The sequence below is a fragment of the Oncorhynchus masou genome, chromosome 28 (genome assembly GCF_036934945.1).
Source record: "Oncorhynchus masou masou isolate Uvic2021 chromosome 28, UVic_Omas_1.1, whole genome shotgun sequence".
In the NCBI taxonomy this organism is placed as follows: Eukaryota; Metazoa; Chordata; class Actinopteri; order Salmoniformes; family Salmonidae; genus Oncorhynchus; species Oncorhynchus masou.
In genome coordinates, this window is record NC_088239.1 from 57,620,576 (window position 1) to 57,644,228 (window position 23,653).

Genomic DNA, 23,653 nt, shown 5'->3' on the forward strand with positions numbered 1-23,653 from the left:
TATGCCATCCCATCTGGTTCGCGCTTAGTAGGACTATCATTTGTTTTTCAACAGGACAATGACCCAACACACATCCAGTAGAGGTCGACCGATTATGATTTTTCAAAGCCGATACCGATCCCGATTTATTGGAGGACCAAAAAAACTATATCAATTAATCAGACGATTTGCATATATACAGTGGGGCAAAAAAGTATTTAGTCAGCCACCATTTGTGCAAGTTCCTCCACTTAAAAAGATGAGAGAGGCCTGTAATTTTCATCATAGGTACAATTCAACTATGACAGACAAAATGAGGGGGAAAAAATCCAGAAAATCACATTGTAGGATTTTTTCATGAATTTATTTGCAAATTATGGTGGAAAATAAGTATTTGGTCAATAACAAAAGTTTATCTCAATACTTTGTTATATACCCTTTGTTGGCAATGACAGAGGTCAAACATTTTCTGTACCGCAAGGACCTTGTGAAGATGCTGGTCTGTGAAAAACTTAATTGAAATGTATTTGGCTAAGGTGTATGTAAACTTCTGACTTCAAATGGATTTGTAATAATGACACTTACAACAATACTGAATGAACACTTTTATTTTAACTTAATATAATACATCCTTAAAAATCTATTTAGTCTCAAATAAATAATAAACATGTTCAATTTGGTTTAAATAATGCATAAACTATTTTGAGAAGAAAGTAAAGTGCAATATGTGCCATGTAAAAAAGCTAACGTTTAAGTTCCTTGCTCAGAACATGACAACATATGAAAGCTTGTGGTGCCTTTTAACATGAGTCTTCAATATTCCCAGTTAAGAAGTTTTGAGTTGTAGTTATTATAGGAATTATATTACTATTTCGCTCTCTATACCATTTGTATTTCATATACCTTTGACTATTGGGCGTTCTTATAGACACTATAGTATTGTCAGCCTATTCTTGGGAGTTGATAGGCCTGAAGTCATAAACAGCGCTGTGCATTGCGAAGAGCTGCTGGCAAACACAGGAAAGTGCTGTTTGAATGAATGCTTACGAGCCTGCTGCTGTCTACCACCGCCCAGTCAGACTACTCTATCAAATATCAAATTATAGACTTAATTATAATATAAGAAACACACAGAAATACGAGTCTTAGGTCATTAATATGGTCAAATCCGGAAACTATCATTCCGAAAACAAAATATTTATTATTTCAGTGAAATACGGAACCGTTCCGTATTTTATCAAACGGGAGGCATCCGTAAGTCTAAATATTGCTTTTACATTTCACAACCTTCAATGTTATGTAGAATTCTGGCAAATTATTTACAGTCTTTGTTAGGAAGAAATGGTCGTCACACTGTTCACAACGAGCCAGGTGGCCCAAACTGCTGCATATACCCTGACTCTGCTTGCACAGAAGGCAAGAGAAGCAACACAATTTCCCTAGTTAATATTGCTTGCTAACATGAATTTCTTATAACTAAATATGCAGGTTTAAAAAATATATACTTGTGTATTGATTTTAAGAAAGGCATTGATGTTTATGGTTAGGTGCAACAACAGTGCTTTTTTCGCTTATACGTTTGTTAAATCATCACCCGTTTGGCGAAGTAGGCTGTTATTCGATGATAACTTAACAGCCACCACATTGATTATTTGCAACGCAGGACAAGCTAGTTAAACTAGTAATATATTCCATTATCAATCAACAGCTCAACCAATTTCATGTTATCACAACTATTACTATAAAACCATGTCATACTAGTGTTTCTGTATCCTGGACATCATTCCTCTTTGTCGGTGAATCTATCTGAATTGAACAGTCAGTGAGAGCTGTGTTAGATGTCCTGACAGGTGAGGAGTCAGCTGGTCTATCAGACTCTAATGCCCTGACTCACCCTTCCCTGTTTCAATTCACTCCACGGACCACATTCACACGGCACCGGCATCAGGTTGCATACATTTTGGATTCTCTACATAGTTGATTCTAATATATCTACTACTGTACATTCCTAAGATATCTTAAATTCATCCAGTGTAGATACTGTACGTATAAAATGCATTTGATTACTGTTACAGTGCTATTTGGGTTGTTAATTGGATTCAATCCCGACATTTCTTGATTTCTTCTTTCTTTTGTTTTAAATTGATTATTTGTGTACCTGTTTGACATTTTACTGCATTGTTAGGAGCAAGTTAAATTAGCATTTCGTTGCACCCGCTATAACATCTGCTAAACTGTACGTGACCAATAAACTTTGCTTTGAGGTACAAAGTTAGATTCAACACCAAACAAACAGCTGAAACAGAAAGTGTTTTCAATTTACACATGACATTAATTCTGTATCCCTTCTCACAAGTTCCGGTTTACCTTTTAATATTGATAAATTCAATGTTTATTGAACTGGGGAACAAAAATGATTTATGCTTTGCACCTGTTGCAAACAATTAGCTAGTAAATCAGTTGTATAATTAAGCAATAAGGCACATGGGGGTTTGTTGTATTTATACCACAGCTAAGGGCTGTTCTTACGCATGATGATATGTGCCTGGACACACCCCTTAGCCCTGTTATATTGGTCATATACCACAAACCCCTGGGGTGCCTTATTGCTATTATAATCCGGTTACCAAAGTAATTAGAGCAGTTAAAATACATGTTTTGTCATACCAGTGGTATACAGTCTGCTATACCATGGCTGTCAGCCAATCAGCATTCAGGGCTCGAACCACCCAGTTTATAATAACTGGCTTTATACCTCTGATGCATGTGGTCTAGCAGCCTGTTATGTAGCTATGGTGTCTAATACAACTCTGCTGATTTATTATTATCTCTGTGACGACTTGGAAGTTGACAGTACAGTATGTCCTTAGCAACGGGACATGGATAGAACAAAACTATCTGCTTATCATCCCATGGTCTATTTCTCCCTGCATGAAGAACCCCCATAATGAATATAAATAAAACACTATATATCTTGATGATCTATGTATGCAGGGCATCCCTCTGCATATGAGGACACTCAGAGATCCAGGGCTAGCCAGAGCTGCTTGGGGGAAGGCAGGGTGGGCTAGCGATGAGGGAGTAACTCAGGCCTAATTCCCTGCTATAATTCAGGAGGGCGAGGGCCAGAGACAGCCAAATCTACCCACAAATCTCTCCCACTACCCGGGGATCAGAGTCAGGGCCAAGGAGGGCTGCATGGAGAAACATGGGGGATGTATGGGGAGGTGATGGGGGCTCAGGGGTGGGCAGTGATAGGACTGAGAGATGGAACTCAGACAAAGCCAATCGATATGCCTGCCTTTCTGTAGCCATACTGAGGAGAGGAATATAATGTGGAGGTAGACCTGTTATTTTCAGTTAAAACTCAATGGAGATTTTCCATTCAGTTTTCAATCAGAGTTTAATCAGATTTCATGATTAAGTAGGGCCACCGAGGGTCAATGTAATTTCCCTGGTGATTTCATGGCTCAGTTTGTGGACTTTCTATATTACGTTTTTCAATTATCTTGGAATATGTTTTTTATGTGGGTGGTCAATTATTTGTTTATTTTGCAATTAGCTTTCTCTGTTTTGGTGGAATGTACACTTAACTCACCACATGCATAGTATACTTTATGGTTCAATTAATGAGTAATTTTTCTGAATAAAAATGTACAATTCATAACTTTGTCCTTCTCACTCACCAAGCTGTATTGAAAAGGTCACATGGGACAGGTCTTCAACTACTGTAGGCTCTAAGTTCCCAGCACATGCTGCTCTTTTCCCCTCATCTCTTCCTCTGGCCACACTACCTGTTTGAGACCACTCTCCTGGTGACATCACTTCCTGAATGGCTATGGCTGATGGGAAAGTATCCCCTGTGGGTGTAGAAAAAAGTGAGCCGAGTCAGTCTTCCATCCCTTGGCTCTAGGAGTTGCAGTTGGACGGGGAGAGTAGATAGCAGCTGCCTGGACAAATGGTATTTTAACTCCAAGCTGGGGATGAGGGAGACAGAGAAAGCGAAGGAATGAGAAAGAGAAAGAGAGGGTGAAGCTGGCCCTCAAGTCCACTCCAGTGAGGTTTCATCTCATATAGGCTACAACGGTTTACTCACCCAGATACAGGCTCCACTAGTTGTGATACAGCACTGTTAACACCCTCTCTGACTAGAGAGGTATACACAGTCTCCACTCTGAATAAAATACATCTCTGGATTGGCATTGCATTCCCTCCAGGCATGGAAAGGGAACGTGTGTGTGTGTGTGTGTGTGTGTGTGTGTGTGTGTGTGTGTGTGTGTGTGTGTGTGTGTGTGTGCCATATGTGCACGCGTGTGTGCATGTGATGAATGAATGCGTTAGTATGTAGACCGATGTACGGATATTTGCATACAGTGTGGATGGAATATTAGTTCCATGAGTTTCCTGAAGATTAATGCACTATAGCTCTCTAGTTTCTCAGTGTGCCTGCCAGGGGGGAGCTGCTTCCCCTGTGCCCAGATGGTGGCTACAGAACAGAACAGGTGCACGATGGGTTGGCCTAGTGTGTTGTTGTTTTTATCCTGAAGTTTATCCCCGGGGCACGGCTTATTATGCTTTATAATGGAATAACAGATGAGGAAGAATGATTTACAAAACTGCCAAAGTGTCCAGTGGTTCATGTAGATTGAAAGGTACCTATAGTGGTTCTTCAGATGAAACTCACTGGCAAGAGCTGTCTTTAGTTCCAGAGCCTCTTCAGCAGAGCATAATGGCATGGGTAATCTGATGTCAGTTGTACAACACTTAGATGCTACACATCATTTTGATCCACTCATCCCTATTCACTATAGAATACATGGATAATGTCTTTCAGCATGTCGATGATAGCCACAGAGGGGAAAAAAAGTTGATGTAGCGACTTGGTTACATATTCAATTCTGCCAGATGGTTTTAACTCTCTCTGTCATTTGTTAATTTATTTATTCTTAATTGATTCTAAAGGATGTTGAACAAATGTCATGGCTGAGTTTGTGGCCAGTAATACACCATATGAGTAGGTGGTAATCTGTGAGGGAGGGGGGGGAGGGACAGGGGGCCAGAGAGAGAGAGATGTAAGGCAGATGGCTCAAGGAAAAGAAAGCTGAAGTGAGAGCAAAAGTGAGTGATGAAGGGAGGGAGAGAAAGACATTGACAAAAACAAGAAAGAGATTGAGAGGGATTTGAATCCTCCGGCTCCCAGTCTTTCTCCTCCCTGTGGAGTGACTTCAGACTAAAGCATCAGGGATTTGTAGGGTCTTAAGATGAATGAAAACCACATCTCCCTCATGGAAACATTGTGAATTTACATGGCTGTTGTTATCATGAAAGAGAGTGCTAAACGATTAACTTTTCTTACCAGACTAATTTTACATTTGAATTCTATTTTCTTTTACAGCTATGATCATTATTGTTTGCTTACTAACGTTTGTGTCCATTATTTCGTTATGTTTCAAATATTGCATTGCCAGTCTCAATTCCACCTCTACACAATCCTTTTAAAAAATATTTTCTGAAAAGTTCAAAATGTTCCTCTGGTGTCCTGTAAGTTTTATGAAACAGTTGCTCTCTCATCTGTTGTTGTTGCCGGGCGACTTTGTTTCAGGCGGGGAGTGTATTTCCCAGAAGCTGTTCTCCTATTCTCCGGAGGACGTTCCTCTCTTAGGAGTTACCCACCTCTCCATGGTTTGATTATGGCCACCCAGCAGTGCATTAGTTATAATTTGAGAGTGGTTTATTTTTCCTCATGAAGATAGAATTTTAAATGTTTTGATGAATAACCCTATCTGCTCTTATACACTGTATTATACAGTGGGCACAGATAATGGCTGGCAGGTGTAGCGTCCCCAAAAAATGGTGTCTGACTGCAATAGAGGATGGATGGCCTTAAGGTCATCACAATTTTTAAGATTCTCACCGGATACATTCCGTTGACCACTACGGTGAAGAATTGTCAGTTAATCTTGGAATATGTCAGCTCTATTAGTCAATGGCCCATACACAGTGACTGTATGTGTATGGATTAAGTGTGCTTTTCACTCTCAGCTTGGCTGCCAGAGAGTCTTTGATGTGTCTGTGATGGCATGAAATGGTACAAACCATGGAGCAATGAATGTGCCACGGTGAATTTGCATGAGCAGGCTTTGAGGGGAATGCTATGGCTTGGAGACGGAGATGGGGCGAGTTAGACTAACAACCTTATCGCATTGGCATGTGTAAACCCTAGGGCTGTGGGACTGACTCACTCTGACTAGAACACTGGCATGTTAAAACCACTGCCTGGCTCGCTGTCAGTGTTGTTTGTGTAATTGTCTGTGTGCTTGTATATGTGTTTGTATGTCTCACTCTCTCTCCCTCTTTCTTCCAGGGAGGCCTGATCGCTCTCCTCCTCCTCATCCTCCTCTTCACACTGGTGCTGTACACCCGTCACCGCTGGTGCAAGCGCCGACGCATCCCCCAGAAGAGCGCCAGCACCGAGGCCACCCATGAGATCCACTACATCCCCTCTGTGCTGCTGGGACCCCAGGGTAGGGACAGCTTCCGGGGGTCCCGCCAGCTACAGCACAGCTCTGTCATCGGCATGCCCATCCGGGAGACCCCCATACTGGATGACTACGACTGTGATGAGGACGATCAGATGGGTCACACACACACCTCCACACCCAACCAGGTCCACAACCAGCTGATTGAGGGGAAAGTCCAGGGCCTGGATGAGTATGGGCCCAGCCAGGGGACACATACCCACAACCAGCACACTGACAGCCTGAGGAAGGGGGAGGACAGCCTCCAACACAGTCTGGATAAAAGAGGTGGGTACCACTGTAGTATGTAATAGTCCACTGTAGTCCACTGACTAGACTAGTAGACACAGTAGTGTTGAGAGAATGAGAATATCCTATATTTATGTTAAATATTTTTATTTATTTATTTATTTTGATTGAAAAGCAACCATTTTTGGTGACGTCCTCCACCTATTAATCCCTATGCACTCCTTATATTTTACTTGCACAGCCTTTAGCCAAGCCTGTGGGGCGGCAGGTAGCCTGGTGGTTCGAGTGTTGGACTAGTAACCGAAAGGTTGCAAGATCGAATCCCAGAGCTGTTGTTCTGCCCCTGAACAAGGCAGTTAACCCACTGTTCCTGGGCTGTCATTGAAAATAAGGATTTGTTCTTAATTGACTTGCCTAGTTAAATAAAGAAAGAAGATAATTGCTGAGGTGCTTCTTGTAGCCATCAATGAACTTGCTGCATCTTTCTACTGGAAGTTTAGCCCATACTTCCAGCTGCAAACGGCTCTAATTTTGAAATATTTGTTGGGTGCCCTCCACCAACTGCTATTTCAAGAATATATGTATTATTATTATAGATCTCACCATATTGTTTTGATGAGATTCAGATCTGGATTCAATAGTTGCCACTCAAGCAGTCTAGCGTTGTGTTTTGGGTCAATGGAAGAGACACAACCTTTGACGAAGACCCAGTTTTTGGACACTGGATTGAACATTTGACTCCAAATCACCTTGACAATCTGCTGATAAATTGTGTCTTGCACACGCTCAATGCCCATTATAGATCCTCCCCCATTTGATTGTAGGTAGGGTGTTCTTTACTTTGAATGCTTCATTTAGTTTTTGGGTAAACATTAGAGCTGATTTTTATTCCCAAGAGCTCTTAAAACGATCCACAGAACATTTAGTCTTGTTTAGGTGGTTTTGCAAACAAAGTTCAATCGAAGGTTTCTTGTCTCTTTCAGCAGTGTGGGGTCTCCAATGAACAAATTAAGCATTTAAAGAAAAGAACATGTTGAGGGGTTGCTTTTCCGCCTCTTGTACTGGTGGCCTTGAACATGTGTAAGGCATCGTGAATGAATCAAATTATCAATGGTTTTGGAGACAGATTGGCATTTATTGGCATGAATCTTGCCCCGGGGCAGCTCTGCAGAGTGGTCTCCAGCTGATTTTAAACCTCACCCGAACCTTGACTGTAACCTTAACCACACTGCTAACCCTAATGCCTAGCTCTGACATTAAATTAAGAACAAAAAGTAACAACAACAAAAAAGTCAGGATTCTTTACGATATAGCCAATTTTGACTTTGCAGCTGGCCCGTCTAGCAGAAATCACTTACTTCTGCCTCCAGGGCAAGATTATGACAAACATCATCCTGCTTTTTGGAGTCCAATGTTCAACCCAGGGTCCAAAAACCTGGAGTGGACAGCATTGAGTCCAGATCTAAAACCTAATTGAAAACCTATGGCGAGATCTGAAAACAGTATTTGATTGAGGGCACCCCTCAAACATTGCAGACTTGGAGCAGTTTGTAGCTGAAGAGTGGGCCAACATCCAGTAGAAAGGTGCAGCAACCTCATTGATGGCTACAAAACATTTTTGTTATCTTGGCCAAAAGGCTGTGCAACCAAGTATTTGCTCCTGGTTGCTATAACTTTGTCCATGCCATTTGTTTTTCTTCTCTAAATTAAAATTATAAACCAGCAAAATTGCTTCTGCAATATTGAAAATCCAATAACAATGTGTGGAGACCAATTTCTGCATCCAAGTTATTTTAGAAGAAATACGGTGTATTTAAGAAAACTGCAAGGGTGGACACCTGCTCTTTCCATGACATAGACTGACCAGGTGAATCTACAGTGCCTTGCGAAAGTATTCGGCCCCCTTGAACTTTGCGACCTTTTGCCACATTTCAGGCTTCAAACATAAATATATAAAACTGTATTATTTTGTGAAGAATCAACAACAAGTGGGACACAATCATGAAGTGGAACGACATTTATTGAATATTTCAAACTTTTTTAACAAATCAAAAACTGAAAAATTGGGCGTGCAAAATTATTCAGCCCCTTTACTTTCAGTGCAGAAAATTCTCTCCAGAAGTTCAGTGAGGATCTCTGAATGATCCAATGTTGACCTAAATGACTAATGATGATAAATACAATCCACCTGTGTGTAATCAAGTCTCCGTATAAATGCACCTGCACTGTTAAAAGCGCAGAGAGCATCATGAAGAACAAGGAACACACCAGGCAGGTCCGAGATACTGTTGTGAAGAAGTTTAAAGCCGGATTTGGATACAAAAAGATTTCCCAAGCTTTAAACATCCCAAGGAGCACTGTGCAAGCGATAATATTGAAATGGAAGGAGTATCAGACCACTGCAAATCTACCAAGACCTGGCCGTCCCTCTAAACTTTCAGCTCATACAAGGAGAAGACTGATCAGCGATGCAGCCAAGAGGCCCATGATCACTCTGGATGAACTGCAGAGATCTACAGCTGAGGTGGGAGACTCTGTCCATAGGACAACAATCAGTCGTATATTGCACAAATCTGGCCTTTATGGAAGAGTGGCAAGAAGAAAGCCATTTCTTAAAGATATCCATAAAAAGTGTCGTTTAAAGTTTGCCACAAGCCACCTGGGAGACACACCAAACATGTGGAAGAAGGTGCTCTGGTCAGATGAAAACAAAATTGAACTTTTTGGCAACAATGCAAAACGTTATGTTTGGCGTAAAAGCAACACAGCTCATCACCCTGACCACACCATCCCCACTGTCAAACATGGTGGTGGCAGCATCATGGTTTGGGCCTGCTTTTCTTCAGCAGGGACAGGAAAGATGGTTAAAATTGATGGGAAGATGGATGGAGCCAAATACAGGACCATTCTGGAAGAAAACATGATGGAGTCTGCAAAAGACCTGAGACTGGGATGGAGATTTGTCTTCCAACAAGACAATGATCCAAAACATAAAGCAAAATCTACAATGGAATGGTTCAAAAATAAACATATCCAGGTGTTAGAATGGCCAAGTCAAAGTCCAGACCTGAATCCAATCGAGAATCTGTGGAAAGAACTAAAAACTGCTGTTCACAAATGCTCTCCATCCAACCTCACTGAGCTCGAGCTGTTTTGCAAGGAGGAATGGGAAAAAATTTCAGTCTCTCGATGTGCAAAACTGATAGAGACATACCCCAAGCGACTTACAGCTGTAATCGCAGCAAAAGGTGGCGCTACAAAGTATTAACTTAAGGGGGCTGAATAATTTTGCATGCCCAATTTTTCAGTTTTCGATTTGTTAAAAAAGTTTGAAATATCCAATAAATGTCGTTCCACGTCATGATTGCGTCCCACTTGTTGTTGATTCTTCACAAAAAAATACAGTTTTATATCTTTATGTTTGAAGCCTGAAATGTGGCAAAAGGTCGCAAAGTTCAAGGGGGCCGAATACTTTCGCAAGGCAGTGTAGGTGAAAGCTATGATCCTTTATTGATGTCACTTGTTAAATCCACTTCAATCAGTGTACTGTCAGTGGACTGTCCTGTTTGGCTCCGTTGATAGAATATGGCACTTGCAACATGGCACAGGGTTGTAGATTCGTTGCCCACAGGGGACCAGTATGGATGAAAGTGTATGCATTCTACTATAAGTCTCTCTGGATAAGACATTAAGTTAAATTAGTCAAATGTAAATGTATGAAGTGGAGGAGACAGGTTAAATAAGGATTTGTAAGCCTTGAGACATGGATTGTGTATGTGCCATTCAGAGGATGAATGGGCAAGACAAAAGATGTAAGTGCCCTCGAAAGGGGTATGGTACTCAGTGCCAGCTGCACTGGTTTGTGTGAAGAACTGCAACGCTGCAGGATTTTTCAGTTTCCTGTGTGTATCAAGAATGATCCACTTCCCACAGGACTTCCAGCCGCCAATTTGACACAACTGTGGGAAGCATTGGCGTCAACATGGGCCATCATCCCTGTGGAACGCTTTCAAAACCTTGTAGAGTCCATGCCCTGATGTATTGAGGGGTGGGGGGGCACTATATGTTACACTTAAAATATTCTACACACAACTGATTTTACCTATCACTGTTACTATTATATGACAGATCTCAAAAAGTAGAAATCTACCAAAAGTATTAAGTGTTTTCTTCTAAAACTCCATCTCCATCCCCTTGGTAAATGCCATGTTAGAAAATGTATCCTGGGTGAATCTGTTATCCATAGTTTGTTCCCTTGTCTGGCCATAGCCATTGACCCTTCATCTGTCTGTCACCCACAAGTAATGACTATAAGTCAAGATGGAAGAGGTCGTTGACATTGGTCTGGTCACTTACGAATGGGGGTTAGTCGATGAGAAACTCATTGACCCTCACTAAACACTGTCCAGTGTGTATACTCCTGGAAGAGGAGTCCTATATTATGGACTCAAAGCACTTTTTTTGTTTTGTTTTTGTTAGAACAAAGTGTTGAAAGAAAGTTAATTCTGGTGACTGCAGGTCACTCTAATAGCTGTAGATTACACTATCCACGTTGAACCCCATACTGCACCTCAGGAATGTTCATCTTTAATAATTGAGGGATGGCAGATTGCAACAGTGGCTTTTTAGTCTGAACGCTATTCATGTCATGTTAAATTATGCATGACAAAGTTTAACATCTTGTTTCCTGGAGCTGCCCTCCTGTCTCTACTTGTATTTATCATTCAGCAAAAAGCAATTCATCCAAACTCCACTTCCTGAACCCACAAGACTTTTCCCGGTGAGAAGAGAAGGATCAGGACACAGCCATACTTTAATTTAATGTTGTTTATTTATGCGATACATTTTCTTTTGGGAAAGGAACTTTGCATTATTCAGCTGTAGCAGAAAGGGTAACGCTTTAGTGATCCAAGTTTTCAGTGTCAATGGAGGGAGGTGTGCTCTGTCAAGCCAACAACAGTAGGGCTAGATTGCTGTGCATAAGAGGGTCAAGTGTCATGCGACTGAAAATGTAATGTCATTGAAAATGTGCATGGATATTGTTATTTTTATTTTTTAAGTAGTAGTAGAATGTTTTCAAATGGCTTCAATGTTTGGCTTGATTGAATAATTTCAGGACTGATATGAAGAATCACAGGGAATTATTAGTTGCATGAAGAAATCATTGCATATGTTGATAATCAAAGAGCACATTTTCTCTCTTGTAACAGTGTTTTGAAAGTGCTATGTTAGGAATGTCCTTGGTCGAGTATAACACTATGATACACTATACTGTGCATTCGGAAAGAATTCAGACCCCTCATATTTTTCCACATTTTGTTACTTTACAGCCTTATTCTAAAATGGACTAATGTTTTTTTATCCTCATCAATCAACAGGCAATACCCCATAATGACAAAGCGAAAACAGGTTTTTAGACATTTTTGCAAATGTATTATAAATGTAAAGGCTAAAATATCACATTTACATAAGTATTCAGACCCTTTACTCAGTACTTTGTTGAAGCACCTTTGGCAGCGATTTCAGCCTTAAGTTTTCTTGGGTATGACACTACATGCTTGGCACATCTGTATTTTTTGGAGTTTCTCCCATTCTTCTCTGCAGATCCTCTCGCAGCTCTGTCAGGTTGGATGGGGAGCGTCACTGCACAGCTATTTTCAGGTCTCTCCAGAGATTTTTGATCATGTTTTGGTCCAGGCTCTGGCTGGGCCAGTCAAGGACATTCAGAGACTTATCCCAAAGCCACTCCTGTGTTGTCTTGGCTGTGTGCTTAGGGTTGTTGTCCTGTTGGAAGGTCAACCTTGGCCCCAGTCTGAGGTCCTTTTCATCAAGGATCTCTATGTACTTTTCTCTGTTCATCTTTCCCTCGATCCTGACTAGTCTCTGAGTCCCTGCTGCTGAAAAACATCACCACAGCATGCCGCTGCCACCACCATGCTTCACCATTTGATAGTTCCAGGTTTCCTCCAGATGTGACGCTTGGCATTCAGGCCAAAGAGTTCAATCTTGGTTTCATCAGACCAGAGAATCTTGTTTCTCATGGTCTGCGAGTCTTTAAGTTCCTTTTGGCAAACTCCGAGCAGGCTGTCATGTGCCTTTTACTGACGAGTGGCTTCCGTCTGGCCACTCTACCATAAACGCCTGATTGTTGGAGTGCTGCAGAGATGGTTGTCCATCGGGGGACCAACTCCATATTAATGTACATGAGTTTTGAATCAGATGATCAACGAGCAGATGTCCACATACTTTTGGTCATGTAATGTATAATTAACTCCCTCCAGATTTTGCTTAATGATGCTCCGTATATATCTCAAAGCGATACAGACAATCCTTTTCCTTGAATAAATCATTAAGTGGATCCTCTTGGCGCAGGTTCAGCCCCGCGTAAACACATCCACCATACGGCCGGCTAGCTTGCATAAGTAATCGCCTCAATTAATTCAAAGCTGGTGATATTTGCATCATGACCTTGTGTGTGACATTTCTTACTCTGTGGAAATCAACAGGGGGTGGGGGGGTTTCTTAATTTTTTCAGCTCTGTCTCTTTTGCTGCTATCTTTTTGGGCTGAATTAAATACCCATGAACAAAGATGAACACTTGCATTGTCTAGTGCCATCTTGTTCCAAAAACAAACAAACTCCTGACACTTGAAACCTGCTCTCTGAGAGATTAGCCACTCACCCCATTTTCCCTTCATTCTCCATCTACTCATTTCGCAGCCAGTAAAATAAAACAAGGTCTTCAAGCTTGGCCTGTTTATAAACTGCAGAAAAATGTAATTTAATCGTGCAACAAGGAAACAGGTTGGAGGTTAATTCAGTTTGACTCCCCTGAGAGAGAGAGACTGAGAGGGAGAGTGACGGAAGAGAGGAGAGATGGAAGAATGCTGGTATTGGCTGCTTTTACAAACCTGTCCTTATGTTAATCACTAGCTGTAAGGTATTGTCACCACACAATGGGGTGAGCAGCTACAGGGCACAAGCTACTAAGGGGAGGTCTGGGACACTGGTTTTAATTGACATCAAAGGCTTTTCATAGGGAGAAAAATAACTGTCGTCTCCTTCTTGTCATTCTGTGCATAATGGATTTTAGAATAGAATATGTGCTAGTTAGTTTAGATTTGTTTCCCCTTAGGCTGTATTTGAAAGTGTAAAGACTTTTCAGCCATATAATTTATATGTCGATATAGCCCTTAACTGGGGCCTGGAGTTTTCCATGGTCAGGTCACAATGTAGGACAAACTCCTGGCCCTAAATACTGAAGCGTCCTTCTCCCATAACACCAACCTCCAAGCATGTCTAATAATGAGCCATTTACAACAATCATTTATGTGGATGTTTTCACCCGCTCTCCCCTACAAAGCCATATAATTTGAATACAGAGCCGATTAACTCTCTCTTCCTGTTATCAGCGCACCTCCCAAAGGTCTCCAAATACCAGGCGTTTCTTTATCTGTCTGTCTCAGCTGACAGATGACCTCATTCTCAGCCTGCTGAATAGTCCTATCTGGAGGCATTATGGCGCATGCCTCACAGGTTCCTATGTGTGTCTGAATCTTTACTCAGGGCCTACAAACAAATGAGGCCTGTCATGTGGTTATTCAGTGGGTCCCTGGTGCACTGGGCACATGGTGGGCAGCGGCGTTCCATAAATCAGGTGCCACATACTCAGCACCGTGCCAGGGACCTCGTTGAGCATGTGACGGCCTCTAGGACCGCAATTACCATCAGCCCCCACTGGCACCCATCTCTCCCCCCTCCAGTGAGGACCACCCTTTGCTCTTAATTTACATGAGATGTTTCCGCCACTTACGTTACATCACTTGCAGTTAAAGCCATCCGCTTGGCTACACTGAATTAGTTGATTAATTTCTAACCAGAAATAAGAACTAGAATATCGCAGTTTATTGGCTCTGTGAATTATCGTGGCAGTGGCAAAACACTTTTTAATTATACTTTTTTTTTCTTCTTGTGTATTTACATTCCCACTCGTATTGAATCATGTTGTTTGCTCTGCACCACAAAAACATTTTAGAAAATTCATAATTGAGCTGTGTGTACTGAAGAGTATCAAATCAAATCTAAAAGTATTTGTCACTTGTGCCGAATACAACAGGTGTAGACTTTACCGTGAAATGCTAACTATGATAATGGGGATGTCTGCTGTTTTACGGGCTCTTAACCAACTGTGCTATTTTGTGTGTTTTTTCACATTGTTTGTAACTCATTTTATACATAATGTTGCTGCTTCCGTCTATTATGACCGAAAAGAGCTTTTGGGCATCAGAACAGCGATTACTCACCTCGAACTGGACAAATATTTTTTCCTTAATGAGTCCAATGTGTAGGATATACTGCTTTGTCAAGAGGATGCGCAAATCCCCGTCATCCGTGTGAAGAAAAGACAGAAAAAGGGGGAGGAGAGTGGGGTGCCTTGTAAGAATTTGCCGACAAGTAGGTAAACTACCACTACCCACCATGTTATTGGCCAACGTGCAATCATTAGAAAACAGACTGGACAATCAATATTTAAGAATATCCTACCAATGAGACCTTAAAAACTGTAACATCTTATGTTTCACCGAGATGTGGCTAAACGACGACACGGATAATGTATAGCTGGCTGGCTTCTATGTGCATCGGCAGGATGAGGACAAGATGAGGGGTGGGTGTGTGTGTGTGTATATTTGTCAATAACTGCTGGTGCGCAATATCTAATATTAAAGAAGTCTCGAGGTATTGCTTGCCTGAGGTAGAGTATCTCATGATAAGCTCTAGACCACACTATCTACCAAGTGAGTACTCATCTATATTATTCGTAGCCATCTATTTACCACCACAAACCGATGCTGGCACTAAGACCGCACTCAATGATCAGCTCCGTTATCTTGCTCACATTGAGAGAGGGGTTGTTGTCCTGGCACCACACTGCCAGGTCTCTGACCTCCTCCATATAGGCTGTCTCATCGTTGTCGGTGATCAGGCCTGGCAAATCTGACCATAATTCTATCCTCCTGATTCCTGCTTAAAACCTCTTGATACTCCCCATCCCGGATCCGGGATCGTGACTAAAGCCTCAGGCTCATTAGCATAACGCAACGTTAACGATTTCTGAAAATCGCAAATAAAATGAAAATAATGTGCCTGCTCTCAAGCTTAGCCTTTTCTTAACAACACTGTCATCTCAGATTTTCAAAATATGCTTTTGGACCATAGCAATTGACTAATTTGTGTAAGAGTATGCTAAGCTAGCTTAGCATTTTGAGTAACATTTAGCACGCAACATTTTCACAAAAACCAGATAACCAAATAAATAAAATCATTTACCTTTGAAGAGCTTCGGATGTTTTCAATGAGGAGACTCTCAGTTACATACCAAATGCGCAGTTTTTCCTGAAAGCGTCTGTGTGTAGGAGAAATCGCTTCGTTTTGTACATCACATTTGGCTACCGAAACAAACCGAAAATTCAGTCACCTACAACGTCAAACTTTTTCCGAATTAACTCCGTAATATCGACCGAAACATGGCAAACGTTGTTTGGAATCAATCCTCAAGGTGTTTTTTCACACATCTCTTCATTGATATATCGTTCGTGGAAGCCTGCATTCTCCTATAAATTCCATGGAAAAATACTTGCAGCTGACTCTTGCACACCAATTTCGGCGCAGGACACCGGGCGGACACCTGGTAAATGTTGTCTCTTATGGTCAATCTTCCAATGATATGCCTACAAATACGTCACAATGCTGCAGACACCTTGGGGAAACGACAGAAAGGGCAGACTTACTCCTCTCGCATTCACAGCCATATAAGGAGACAATGGAAAACAGAGCCTCAAAAATCCTGCTCATTTCCTGGATGCCGTCTCATCTTGGTTTTGCCTGAAGCTCACGTTCTAGGGCACGCACAGAAAATATCTTTGCCGTTCTGGAAACGTCAGTGTTTTCTTTCCAAAGCTACCAATTATATGCATAGTCGAGCATCTTTTTGTGACAAAATATCTTGTTTAAAACGGGAACGTTTTTCATCCAAAAATGAAATTGCGCCCCTAGAGTTTCAACAGGTTAAGCAAAAACTAAAGCAGGAAGTACCAGTGACTCGCTCTGTACGGAAGTGGTCAGATGGCGTGGATGCTACGTTATAGGACTGTTTTTGTAGCACAAACTGGAATATGTTCCAGGATTCATCCAATGGCATTGACGAGTACACCACCTCAGTCACCGGCTTCATCAATATGTGCATCGATGACGTCTGATCACTTCCGTACTGAGCGAGTCACTGGTACTTCCTGCTTTAGTTTTTGCTTAAGCAGGAATCAGGAGGATAGAATTATGGTCAGATTTGCCAGGCCTGATCACCGACAACGATGAGACAGCCTATATGGAGGAGGTCAGAGACCTGGCAGTGTGGTGCCAGGACAACAACCCCTCTCTCAATGTGAGCAAGATAACGGAGCTGATCATTGGCCACAGGAAAAGGAGGGCTGAACAGTCCCCCATTTACATAGACAGTGCTGAAGTGCAGCGGGTCGAGAGTTTCAAGTTCCTTGGTGTCCACATCACCAATGAACTGTCATGGTCCAAACACACCAAGACAGTTGTGAAGAGGGCATGACAACACCTTTGTGCCCTCAGGAGACTGAAAAGATTTGGCACAGGTCCCCAGATCCTCAAAAAGTTATACAGCTGCACAGTGTTAGTGTGTGATTAGAGTCCAGTGGGTGTCCATAGAGTCAGTGCAAGAGAGTCCATGCATAAAAGGGTCAATGCAAATAGTCCTGGTAGCCCTTTGATTAACAGTTCAGCACACTTATGGCTTGGTTGTACAAGCTGTTAAGGAGACTTTTGGTCCTCGACTTGGCGCTCCGCACCAATATCAACTTGCGATCGAGGGTAGTGCAGTTGCCATACCAAGCAGTGATGCAGCCAGTCAAGATGCTCTCAATGGTGTAGCTGTATAGCTTTTTGAGGGCATGAGCGGCCATAAAGTGGCGTTGTCGTGCCTTCTTTACAACTGTTCTGGTGTGAAACACAGAGGAAGCTGAAGCTCTCACCCCGCTCCGCTACAGCCCTGTTGATGTGGATGGGGGGCCTGCTCATCCCACCGTTTTCTGTAGTCCACAATCAGCTCTTTTGTCTTGCTGACGTTGAGGGAGAGGTTGTGATCCTGGCACCACACTGCCAGTTCCCTGACCTCCGTGTAGGCTGTCTCATCATCATCGGTGACGAGGCCTACCACGTCGTGTAGTCAGCAAACTTGATGATGGTGTTGGAGTTCTGCGTGGCCACACAGTCATGGGTGAACAGGGAGTAAATGAGGGGAATCATTTACTCCCTGCGGGGCCACCATGTTGAGGGTCAGCCTGGCAGATATGTTGTTACCTACCCTCACCACCTGGGGGTAGCCAATCAGAAAATCCAGGATCCAGTTGCAGAGGGAGGTGTTCAGTCCCAGGGTCCCAAGATTGGTAATGAGCTCGGAGGGATATGTGACAGGGTGTATACTGTACACCAGGAAAGAGCATTCTGTCCTTTATATCCCACCCAATGTACAATCACCTGTAGCAGAGCAATGTGGGCCACTTGTACAGGGACTTCCTGACGAGCCACTTACCCAGGCTCCATGGGACTTCACAAACACTGCTAATGGCACCTTGGCTGGGCCCCTGTCTGATGCATTTGCTGCCGGTCAAGTGAAATAACTTCCCCGGCTTGTATTATCTCAACAGGTGGTCCCTTTTGAAATGATGGCTAAAACTGTGAGGAGCATTACACATAGTTACACACATACGTTCATGCATCCACACGCATACAGTTTACACAAGTAAATAAATTAACATAAAACTCCCACAACTACAAATAAATAGAGCGGGGAAGAGCGAGAGAGAGAGTCAGTCATGTCATGGCGTCAGATCTCATGGACGATCAAGTAAACTAAACACCCCCTGTCCGCAGGTTTATATTCTCATCATGATGTCTTCTGTCTTGCATCATCTTCTTAAATTGTAGACAAATGGGCCATGAATCATGCATTGATGTCAACAGGAGAATTGCACTAAATTTTCACATCAATGGGGGTTTGACACGAATGTCACAAACAGGGATATGTTTCCTGTCTTATATTCATGCCTTTAGGGTAGCAGGTCATAAACTTCCACACTACCCGCTGCAATCTCTCTACAAACCAGAACATTTATATCAAAGATAGACACATATTTTCTCTACCCTCATTTTTTATCAAAGGGAAAATGCCTGGATTTCTTTCTCTCATTTCAATCGTTTTTTGGCACACCGATTAAGGCAACAGGTGGATGTACTCTCCAAAATAGCCCTGTATAATTTTCTGTTATCATACAAATGATCTGGCGCTAACTCCTGATTATATTGGGTTATTTAGGCTAGATTTAATTCCCTGCCCATAGAAAATTGCTTATGTAATTCTCCAGCTGGCTAATGTATGCCTTTCATATACATTATAGCCACTATTTCCACTTCTCTTGTCTCAACATTTCCAAAAGCACGGTTCCAAAAAGGCTGTAACTGCCTGAGGCGCAGCGTTAACTTAAACCGCATTTTAGGTTTCACATTATATTTCGTAACATTGGAAGATATTCATGTAATATCTATTGGTATCCAAAGTTCAGAACATGCACAGTATGTCTAATCCAAATGCTGTTAACAAAAGAATTCAAGGTATCTATTGTTTAGTATCTAATAAGGTTTTGATTGGAAAAAAGCTCAACCTGGGTTTGGCTGACCCAGCTCTTATGAACAATTGACTTGCTACTATACAAACCATCCCACACTAAAGACTCTCAAGTGGATATGTTAAGGCAAGCCTTCCCTCTTTACATATTACAGAGACAATTGAGGATATTATTGAATGCTAGCATTAGTCTTTAGAATGTACGACTTCAACCAATTCAATGAACAAGATTCTCTATCTTTGGGGACTGAAAACAGCATCCATCCCTCCACGTTTGTATCAATCAGTGTTTCTCAGTTCTGCCTCCAGTGTCACACACTGAGCTTTCTAATGAATCTTGTCTCTGTGGCGATGCCAGTCGTATGCCATAAGTGACAATGGCTGGCTGATTTGTGGCGTCCCTGATGGCAGGGTTAATGCCTTTATCACCTGCCGTTAGTTTGTCACCAGTTATCAACCAGCACTGGCATGGTGTTTACATTGATGAGGGGAATAAAAGGAGAGAAAGGAAGATTGAACGGAGGAAACACAGCCGTAAATGCCCATCCGCAGCTCCCTCGGAGCGACCCGGAGTGAATTCAGGCCTCATCGCCTGGATTTATGGTGAGTTAATTGCTCCGTTTTCCTATCTACGTTATTGTTTGGCCTCTGTACCTACAATAACAGCAATTTATGTTCGATGATGATTCCCAACATAAACAAAATGTATTGCTGTCAAATCAGATGGTGATGGTATTGGAAAATATATCCTCTGGTAAGACACAACACAAAAAAGAACAGGACAGAACATTGGCTCTATGTCCTCAATCTAACAATTACCCCAGATGCTCTGGAGGAGATCTGGCCGCGGCCACAAAGAAAATCAGGACCTCACTATGACAAGCCTGGTCAATTAACATGGATAATGGTGCTCAGTAGTCCTATCCGACACACTCATTCCCCATCTGTGTGTGGGTATGACCGGTGAGGTGGGGACAGTTGAAAGCATGCCTGCATTAAGGCAGACGTAGTCCATTTGCATGAAAGATGAAAGGCCATCCAATTCACCACCGACTCAACTGTTCCCCCTCCCTCCCCAATGCCTAAGATGATAGGGATGGAACGGGTAGGGTCGCATTGATTGGCTTTCTGCTAATTGAAAGAATTGGGCAGATTAACTAAGGCTCCAGCTTCATTTGTCATGGCTACTTTGTATGCCGCTCCAGTTATTTGGTTACCACTGAGTTAAATGGAATGTTGAGAAGAAATACAGTGTTTCACACAAAGCATCAAAGTGTCCCTTTGATCACTGCGGTTGTCCTTTTATATCGCCACAGCTTTAAGCAAATAGTGTCATCCGCATCGAGTGGCTAACTTAAACTGATAGAAAGCAATTCATTCAGAGTTTTTCTGTATGACTTTGATGATAGAAATGCCTCGGTTTCCTTTTATTTTTCTTGAATATGCATTTTTGAAAGTTAATCTGGATAATTTCACATTGAGGACCTAAATTAACCTTACACCTAGTCCTTGTGAAATACTCGTAAAAATAAGATACAGGTGGGCTGGCCCCTCCCATCTACCTCTGTCCCCAACTTTCACATAAAGTTGTTGTTTACTATTAACAGAACTTTTCTCTAGACTCCATGTCTCTGTGTCAGTACTCAGTACACTCTACCTGTCTGTGTCTGGAACCTCTGCAAACAATCCATCCACCCCATTAACATTGAATGAAGCGGACCCCCCCCCCCCCATTTCTCCCTCTGTTATGTATTATTCATCATGGTACATGTTAAACTGCATGTTTTGTTATTAAATAATGGGAATTATCTGTGACCTTCTCTGGAAATTTAGCATTGTCTCACAACTGTACACTCTACTGTTGGCTGGCCCTGACATTAGTAGAGGCCAACACGTAGAAACAGAATGAATAGAACCAATATTAGACTATGTCCAAGAGAAGGTCTACATTCTCTTGGACATAGCCCTACCATTATTGTTGATTGTAAATGTGTGATGCACAAAACATTGCAAAATATGTTGGTCAGTGATTGTGTTTGTGCGGCCATCATGGAACGTTCTATACACATTCCATGTTTAAATCCACTAACATGGCCACTGTGCCGGCATGCAATCTATGCATACTATTGATTCCAAATGGCTTTCTGTTCCTTTCAATTCATTTTCAATGGATAGGGCATGGGCTCTGTGGCCTTGACAGGGCTGATGCTGTCAGAATGCTCAACTAGGCATCACACTAACAGTACATCATATAAACCAGTAGTCTTTAGCTGTCTTGAAATACTTATAAAATAATATTTGTTCTATTCATTCTGTTTCTATGTGTTGGCCTCACGAGTTTCATGACCTGTGACGCAACTCGGACTCGACCAGTGAATACTTTGTTGTCAGAAAGTCTCTCTCCTTTGCATAATTCAACATGCTAACTACAACAGCAAATATTAGATAGGTACTGTATTGGCAGTCTAGCCTCACTTCATTTTACAGTATACCATAAAAAAGCTTCAAAGATTGTTGAACTCCAACTCTTAGCACTAGATAGGGACTTGTGATTCGACTTGTGTGTTCAGACAGTAGTCATTTGCTGATAGGCTACGTTAGTTGTCATAGTAACGACAGGTGTAGGCTGATTGGTGTTGGTGCTTGTGCTTCCTCTCACTCATAAGTTGTTTAACCAACTAAGGTGACAATAATGCCTGCCCTGGAAATTTCCCAGTTGTTATGAATGTTCAAAATCATAGTGTAAGAACACTTTTAAAGCCTCAAAGTATCAGGTGATCCAACTTTCAAAACAAGTCATTTTTGTCTAGCCACAACACTAATTTGTTTGTAAACAATTAGAAAACTAGTTAGTTCCCACATGTTCTTATTGAACTGTCAAGAAGGTAGCTAGAAAGCAACGAGTTGTACCAAATACTGTTCAGACACAAGTCACATGGCCTAGAATTAGATGTATTTCCAAAACGCTATGTCCACACATTTTTCACACTTGTGTTTTTTTAATCAGAAATGATTGCTTAGTGGTACCTTCATGTGTTTGTAAAATGTTACCGTGCTCATATTTGTTATTCATCGATTTTTGTGAATGTGAATTTCAATGTGTTTTATTGCAAAATGCTATATATCCATTGTTTAGCTGGAATGGAATGTTTGTATCCTGTATATTTGATTGTGATATGTGGTTGTCTCACCTAGCTATCTTAAGATGAATTCACCAACTAAGCTGCTCTGGTGCAGAGCATCTGCTAAATAACTACAATGTAAATTGTAAATGTTTTACGTACATATCTCATATTACTGTATTGAATTATTTATTTAAAACAAAATATATATATATATATATATATATATATATATATATATATAATTTTATCATTTATACAGTTCTTTATTTAAAATGTAGTTATTTGTTGCATTTGACTGTGTAAAACATAGCAGTACTACTTATTTATCTCAGAGTGAGGTGTATATATAGTGTTTTGCAAAAAAAACGATTATTTGTCTCTGAAATGAAACCATCAAGTGGTAGATTTTCAACAAATACATGTCTGTAATTGAACAACCCCATGCCATGATTAGATAGTGAAAAAACACACTAATCTCTTTCATAAGGTCTTTAAACAATAAAAGCTAATTTACCAACATTTCTGAAAATGGATATATAGCATTTTGGAAATAAACTCTTCAAATGATCTCATCAGTCACTGTACTTGGCCCAGCTGTTCATTTGACGCTTATTGAGCGTTATAAAAGGCATGTTACACTGGAGATTGCTGCTGTTGTGATTGATGGAAATTGATGCTGTTAAGAAAGTCTCCGTGCTGTGGAATCCTGGCCTGTCATATTGCAGTCTGAGATGGAGAGATATGTACAGTAGGTTTATGGATTATGGGATATGTGTCTTTCAATTGCGAAGATGAATGCGTTAAAGCAAATGTTATTTTGTAATTTATCAGCCTTGTTTTCACACAAGCACAACTCCTTTTAGCACTTCACACACACACACACACACACACACACACACACACACACACACACACACACACACACACACACACACACACACACACACACACACACACACACACACACACACACACACACACACACACACACACACACACACACACACATAAAACATACTTACACCCTTATGGCAGTATGGTTTTTATGCTGCAGTCCTTTTGAAGAGTCTTTTGCA

The 23,653-nt window shown here is 41.5% G+C and overlaps 1 protein-coding gene across 1 annotated transcript in view; it reads left to right on the forward strand.

The window, feature by feature from the left end:
* Positions 1-23,653, forward strand: part of LOC135517965 (astrotactin-2-like) — a 569,522-nt gene that overhangs the window by 104,238 nt on the left and 441,631 nt on the right. Inside the window, exon 3 of the mRNA XM_064942708.1 lies at positions 6,344-6,785. Within this exon, the coding sequence (XP_064798780.1) occupies positions 6,344-6,785 (442 nt within the window). The remainder of the gene's footprint in view (positions 1-6,343; positions 6,786-23,653) is intronic.